We start from the raw sequence: 7,836 nt of genomic DNA, 5'->3' as shown, positions 1-7,836 counted from the left end.
CTTTACTGTAAATGCATTTTAAAAGGAAGAATAAGAAGAAAACGGAAACAAATCATTATTTCTCACTTTTCGGCCATTATAGTTTTAAAATAATACATGCCTCCATAATTAAAACCCACGTATTGTATATGCCCATTTGTCCCGTTTATTACACCATTTAAATTATGTCCCTATCACAATGTATGGCGACAATATTTTATTTGGAAATAAAAGTGCATTTTTTCCGTTTTGCATTCATCACTATTTACAAGCTTATAATAAAAAAAAAAAAGAAATATTTCATCTTTACATAGATATTTAAAAAGTTTAGACCCTTAGGTAAATATTTGTGTTTTTTTTTTTTTTTTTTAATTGTAATGTTTTTTTTTTTTTTTAATTAAACATTTTATGTGGGTATTTTTGGGAGGGTGGGATTGAAATTGTATTTTTTTTGTAAATATATGTGCATTTTTATTTTTATTTAACATTTAGATGTAGTTTACTTTTTGGCCACAAGATGGCAGCCATGAGTTGTTTACAGTGACGTCACTCTAAGCGTACCACGTACGCTTAGAGCGACATAGGAAGCAGAAAAAGCGTAGCTTCCGAGAGAAGCTGTCGCTTTTTCTGCGGGGGAGAGGAATCAGTGATCGGGCACCGTTGCCCGATTCACTGATTCACTGGCTAACAAACCGCCGGCCGATCGCGCGCGTGCACGCGCGCGATCGGCCGCGTGGACGCGCAGGAGCGCACATGGCTTCCTGGACGTGAGTTTCACGTCCAGGAATGTGAAATAGTTAAAGTACAGTGCAACGCCCCTTTCTTCTCAGACAATATTGGATTGTAAAGGATGGGATTTTTAGGCAATAGTTTTGTTCACCCCACTGGATTAAAGGTGAAAGTCTGCACTTCAATTGCATCTGAGTTACTTCATTTAAAATTTATTGTGGTAATGTACAGATCCAAAATTAGAAAAAAAAAGTTCTGTCAAAATATTTATGGACGTAATTGTATGTGACAAAGACTGGATTCCATCACTTCCCCTTTATTCTATCACTTCCCCAATAGGTTCCTGATGGTGCCCATAAACGGTACAATACAAATGTTAGATTTTCAATCAAAATGATCAAATTAATGAAAGTTGAAAACTGTGATCAAGAAAAATGCACGATTATTCTTTTTTTCTTTTTTTTTTTTATAAAAATTTGATTGGACATGTTGGAAATATCTTTATATTCGATCTAACGGAATAGTCAAATGAATTTATCAAATCGAATAACAATATAAAATTGTACCAAGCATGGGCACCTAAAAGAGGAACTATCGTGAAAATCTTAAAATTTAAAACACATACAAATAAGAAATACATTTCTTCCAGAGTAAAATGAGCCATAATTTACTTTTCTCAGTAGGTAATAGAAATCTGACAGAAGCGACAGGTTTTGGGTTAGTCCATCTCTTCATGGGGGATTCTCAGCACAGCCTTTATTCTTTACAAAGACATTCCCTGAAAACCCTGAGAACCCTCCCCCATGAGAAGATGGGCTAGTCCAAAATCTGTCGTTAATGTCAGATTTCTACTACTTACTGTAAGGGACAGCAACATAGGAGAAAAGTAATTTATGGCTCATTTAACTCCGGAAGAAACGTACTTCTTTTTTGTATGTGTTTTAAATTTGAAGATTTTCAAGACAGAGGTCTTTTAAATAAGGAGGACGTTATTTTAGTCTGTAAAAAGTATCACATATGTTATCATGTCTGAAATCTGTGCCCTTTAGAAAAAACAATGTATCTATTGATTCCCAGCTATTGTGTCAGCAGAAATAGGTTCTCATTGTAATAAGTGTGGTTATGTGACAAGTGTGGGTACTCACTGGCTGCAGCTGAATAGCAAATTCCTCCCAGTGATTTTTAATTGACAAAAGATGTGGGCAAATCATTTCCACAATGTCTCTTTTTCAGGCTATTCATTGTCAAAAATTAAACATCTGTAAGTAATAACATATCCATTATTTGTGACTGTATATGGCCTGTGCAGTTACAGATAGCGCAGAGCCACGATTATTTATAAGGCTTTAATTCACTGGATGATAAACAGAAAAAAGTTGGATCTAATTAATACGGTCTATAAAACCTATTTCATTTTCTTACTAAAAAATGCTGATATTACTTGGAAATGTTGCTATAAAGAATATTAAACAAAAAAAAACAAGAGATCTGAATGGTTCCTCTAAGCAAAGTAATAAGTAGCTGTTAATTCTATACTTCGAGTGAAAGTTCAGTTACTGTTTGTACAGATTAGTTACTATTATACATACAATTCAGTACAATTGTTATTTGTAACACTTGGCTGCCTCCTTCATGTGTAAAATTCTACAGCAAGGGTTATTACACTATACTGGTTGGGATGATGATCATTATTATCCTTATATGGCATTGATACATTTCCAGTTTACGGTCATCATCATTTGGAATCAGTCAAAAGAGTATATGGTGGTTCCTGGCATAAGTGTCCTTGCAGTTGTCTCAGGAGCAGAATACACAATAAATAGATCTACCTGGATAGGTTACTGTGCAAATTTGCAGTACTGAGCACAGCACAGCCTATAAAGTAGCATTTGTAGCTGCTCAAATTGGTGTTAAGTCTGCCAGTGTCACTTTAAGGCCCTTTTAGCTGTGACTCTTGAGCAGCTCGGAACTGTGAGAGGATCAGGATGGTCCCGCCGGACAGCAAAGAGAAACCGCCCACCCATCCCACATACATTGCATCTCCAAATTCCCAGCGGGGAAGGTCTTTAGGGATAGTATCATCCCAAAATTTTACCACCGTGTCATAAGCAAAGTAAGACACGGAACTGAATGTCAATATACCTGACACGGCAAAGAGAACTCCTCCAAGAATCCCTAGACTCTTTTTGATATGTTTTTCTGTTTCATGAAGACATTTCACCCAGGATAACGAAGGAGTCGAAGCTGTAAATCCCAAGGTCCCGATGAAGACAGAAAGGCACACAAGGACTCGCCCCGCTCGGATTTGAGGTGTGAATTGTAGAGGCGTCTGGTACTCTTGACATACACTTAGGCCCACATCCTGAACAACGCAGGTTTTCCACAAACCAAGCAGATAATATTCACTAACCAGAAGGCCTGGTGAAAAAGTCAACCAGTGAGGAATAAATAAGGCCACGAGGCAGCACACATAGCCTGAAAGAGACAGGAACAGGCCTGCTAGTTCAATAAGGCAACCCACTACCTCCATTTTGCTTCCTTTTCCTCAGCAATGCAGCCTGTCAGTCTGTTTTACTTCCGAACATGGAGATTTCTGAGAAAGACAACTTTCTTACAGAGGGCAAGCTTTCAAATGCTGGTCAGTGGGCAGCTTTCAACAAATCAATCCTTTTTCTTCTTTGTTGCATGTAAGAGCGTATTGTTCTTTTTAAGTCCAATCTATTTTTAGAGATGTGGAACTATAGTTTAGAAAAAAGCAGAGCAGCCAATAAAAACGTGCTGTGTTCTTCTGTAAAGATCATGGACTCAGATTAAATAATCTTCCCACTTGGCTTACTAGAGAAAGGAACAATCAGGGATGTCAGAATGGTCTTGAAGAATGATCTCTCTCCACAGTGCCTCCTCTATACATAAGAGAACACCAGACAACCCTCAGTCGGAAGCATGGACACAAGTGTTTGTTTCACCAGATATGTATTTTTATTTTGTATAAAAACTAGTACAATAGGATTACATCATTACTTCTGTATCATTGTTGATGTGTTTTTTTTCACCTGCACTTGAGTCACCATATTTTTTTTTCAATGTTCTGTTTATTTTCAAGAGAAAAAAAATGTTGAACAAAAACACAGTATCAGATGTACAACAGTCATACGTGAAAAACATTAGCCAAAGAACAATAGCAGTAGAACACAATGCACTATGCATATAGTCACCTAAATGTAAACAGATCAAAGAGGGAGTGTGCACTATCAAGAAAAATTTTCTCTTAAACATAAGTGTATTGTATTCTATTTATCAATTCACTCATGAAGGGTGGGGAAGACTTCCAGGTTTTGGCAAGTAAAGCCTTTGCAACATTGCAAAATTGCCCCAGGAGTTAGTTCTGATGTTTGGAAAGTTGAGGGTGGGGCCTGGGAAACAAAGCAGACCACGGGTCCGGGTGAACCTGTTTTCCTAATGGCCCATACTCACGGGCTACTTTTGTTGCCTGTCGCTAGCACACGGGAGCGTGTGCGCGACACTTTGGCGACAGCTCATCGCCAGGTCCCTCCGCATTCACACTGCGGAAGAGGGATTAGGGATGCGACGGAAGCTGTCGCCGACGTTCCTCCCCCCTGCTGGAAACTCAGTGCACTGAACTGGAGGTTGCTGTCGCTAGTCCGCATACACACGCGGACTAGCGACAGTTGCGGCGATTGACCGCGCCAATCGCCTGTCGACAGCAGCGCCGAGCGACGGTTCGGGGCGCGCGCGCCATACTCACGGGCGACCTGTCGCCGCAACACGTGCGTGCCACGTGGTTGCGCCGACAATTGTAGCCCATGAGTGCGGGCCATAACACTTCAGATATCAGTGAGTAACACCTCCCCCCCCCCCCCAAAAAAAAGTTGGCTACCAGGGAGCACGACCACCAGCAGTGGGTTTGATCAGCAGAGGATGCACATCCACGAAAGCATGTATCAGATGAGAGCAATCCCCATTTAGACAGCTGGGCAGGTGTCCTATACCAGTCAAATAAAATCCTGTAGTTGTGTTCCTTAGTTAGTGTGTTCCTAGATGAGCTAGCCATGGCCAGAAAAAAAGCCTCCCATTGCCTTGCACCCAAGAAGCGTTCAGTCTATCCTGGAATTTCAACATGGCTTTAGAGAATGTATCATATTTGGAGTACCAAAGATCATGATATAAAGAGGAAATCAGCCCTTCAGGGAGTGGGTAAGACAGAGACATTTTCTCTAGACCAGAAGTAGCTGAGTGTAGTCCGTGTGAGCACCGATATTGCAAAGGTTTTTAGTTGGACTCTGGGGGTGGTCACGTTATTATAATCCTTTTGATCTGAGGTAGTGGCATTTGTGACACAGTTGCAACAAATCCTTCAGGTATCGGGGCCTAGGTTGTGTAGGGATTTTAATGTTAGCATGTCAATTTTGAAAAGCATTCTTCAATTTATGGATACCCACTTCAGTGAGCAAAGAATTATTGTTATGTGGCTATGGTGCGGCAATGGGTCTTGTGGTAGCATTCTGTGCTAACTACAGGTGGGGCAGGTCTTTATTTGGAAGGCCAGCATAGAGGACATTCCAATACACCAGTAACTTGTCTATATATCTTATCTAAAGTTTAGATAGTTTACACAGCATATCTAGCTGCAAACAGCTTCAAAAGTTTATGATTATTTATTCCTGTGATACAAGGAGGATAGCCATGTTCTGTTTTTGTCACATTGTCACAGGCTGAGGGCTGGAGATGCTATCAGCTTGCCTGTATGTAAGTTCAATCCCCTCCCTCCTCCCCTCTGCCTCTTAAATCTCTGGCTAGTAACCTCCTCCTCCTCCGGCCCAGACTGAGCTCCCATAAGCCCTTGCTACAGTGCCAAGGCCCAAAAGGAAGGAGCTGTGGGCGAGACTTATTTAGTTTATAGGGAATTAGAGTATTAAAACAAAACAAATAAGTATTTGGCTTGAGGAATGATCTATAAACCATATGAAAGGAACACAATTATGCAATGAGTAAAAGTTTATCTCGGATTCAATCTAAGTGAAAAAAGGAATGTTTTACAACAGCTGAAATTTAATTCCTGAAGTTTAATTCTCCATCAATCAGTAAACCCAAGCTGTGCACCGTGTTGGAGTTAGTAAGGTCTGAGTTCCCTACCCTCAATGGTGCTGATTGAGGCCTGAGACACACTGCAGAGCGCTTTTTGATCTGTCAGTGTTGCGCTTAAAAAAAAAAAGCTTCCACTGACTTGCATAAAAATTGCGCAAAATCACTGCAATCGGGGTTTTTTTTTTAAAAATTACGATCGCAGTGATTTTGCTGTGATAAAGCCAATGGGAGCAGGTTTTTTTAAACGCAAATGCAGAGCTAGTTTGCATATGTGTATCAGCGCCAAGGAAACAAAGTGGCAGCTGCTGAGAGAAGAACAATGTCCAGAGTTCACAAACAGGTAAATTATATATGCTCAGCGCAGAGTCCAAAAACAAAAGACGAGTCTTCAACAAAGGATAAAAGCAGGTAAATCTCCACCACAATCAATATTGGGTTCACGGCACAGCTCTGCAATCATGGATACCTAAAAGAGGAAAGAGGCTTACCAGCTGGTGACAACCCACATTATAAGGTTGTATCAACGCTTTGGTAGGACATCAGGAAGCAACAGTCTGTCCAGGATCCACCAATTCAGCAATGATTCCTCTCACAAATGGATATCAGTAAACATCATAAAAAACAAACAAACGGCAACTCTAAGTGTAAACCGTTTAGGATAGAGTTTTCATAGTAAAAACAGCTTACAAATAGCATAAAAATAGCATAAAAACAAAACTTACATAAGGGGCCCATGCAATGGGAACCCCGAGAAAGCTGCACTCGTGTATGGGTCAACAGGAAAGGACCAAATGAAGGTGCCACCTGCTCCTTCCCGACCGGTTTCGCAAACTAGCGTCATCAGGGCCCTGATGACGCTACTTTGCAAAACCGGTGGGGCTGGTAGAAGGCCCAGGTAAGTGAAACTAATGTTTTTATTTTGCTTGAACCTTCCCTTTAAATCCAGAACAAGCATGCAGCAGATCAGGTTTTTCTGACATTATTGTTAGATCTGAAAGATAAGCTTCATGATTGTTTCTGGCATTATTCAGACACTACTGCATCCTAATATACCAGCAGGGCTGCCAGGCAACTGGTCTTGTATAAAAGGAAAAAAATATGGCAGCCTCCATATATTTCTCACTTCAGTTGTCCTTTAAGCCAGTTATCATTAATTTATTCCTGAAGCTTAGCCAAGCATGTGTTTTTTGGAATGGGGCCTTTCATGGCGGGTTTGAATAACAAATATAGCTGGGTGTCATCAGCATAGTAGTGGTATCTCACACTGTGTTTTTGGTTGATCTTTTCAAGTGAGAGCATGTAAATGGTAAACAACAAAGGGGATAGTATTCAGCTCTGGGGCACACCATATTTTACACTAACTGATGGACTGGCGTTGCCCGGGTATGTATTTGGCTGGTGTTGGCTGCGCCCATGTTTTCTAACCTTACTCAATGAACAAGTTTGTGAGCTTTGCAGTCTTTGGCATCAATAATTTGCATTGAAATGAAATAAATCTGATTGGCTGTTTGTGGCTCCACCCTCTTTTCTGAATTTGATCCCCAGGTACTCAGTGACCAACTATACCAGGTTTGAGGCTTGTGCCATTAACAGTGCAAGAATGGTAGCAATTACATATTCCACTTGAAAATCAATAGGTGAATTTTGATTGACTTTTGTAGGCTCCACCCATTTTTCTGAATATTAATCCCAGTTGGCCACTTTCCAACTGTGCAAAATTTGAGAACCCTGCCATTAACTGTGTAAGAATGGCTGCAGTTTACATGTTCCCAGTGAAATTTGTATCTGTCTCCGCCCACTTTATGGTCAGGCACTTGATACCCCCACTACTCTGTACCTGCTTTTTCTCAACTGGAATAAAGGGATTTTAAAGAAGTGGTGCCCCGCTCTCTTCTCTCTTCATTGGATATCTACAGGAATCCGGATGCGCACACTTCCTTTCTCAGCTTCAATTGTTCCGCCCTGCTGCATTTGGTGCCAGGTACTGTTTCTCTATTTACACCACTTTTTGGTTATGGGGAT

General features: G+C 40.6%; 1 protein-coding gene across 1 annotated transcript; it reads right to left on the bottom strand.

Moving 5' to 3' along the window:
• Positions 1-2,386: 2,386 nt before the first annotated feature.
• LOC137545181 (putative claudin-24) lies at positions 2,387-3,238 on the bottom strand. Its single transcript, XM_068266299.1, has one exon. It carries the CDS (start codon positions 3,236-3,238, stop codon positions 2,639-2,641), a length of 600 nt encoding a protein of 199 aa, XP_068122400.1. The 3' UTR covers positions 2,387-2,638.
• Positions 3,239-7,836: the final 4,598 nt, after the last annotated feature.

The sequence above is a fragment of the Hyperolius riggenbachi genome, chromosome 2 (assembly GCF_040937935.1).
Source record: "Hyperolius riggenbachi isolate aHypRig1 chromosome 2, aHypRig1.pri, whole genome shotgun sequence".
Classification (NCBI taxonomy): Eukaryota; Metazoa; Chordata; class Amphibia; order Anura; family Hyperoliidae; genus Hyperolius; species Hyperolius riggenbachi.
This window is presented reverse-complemented; position numbering and strand designations above follow the sequence as displayed.

Excerpts from the sequence above, each read along its gene's own strand:
- LOC137545181 (XM_068266299.1), bottom strand. The coding sequence starts at position 3,238 with ATGGAGGTAGTGGGTTGCCTTATTGAACTAGCAGGCCTGTTCCTGTCT.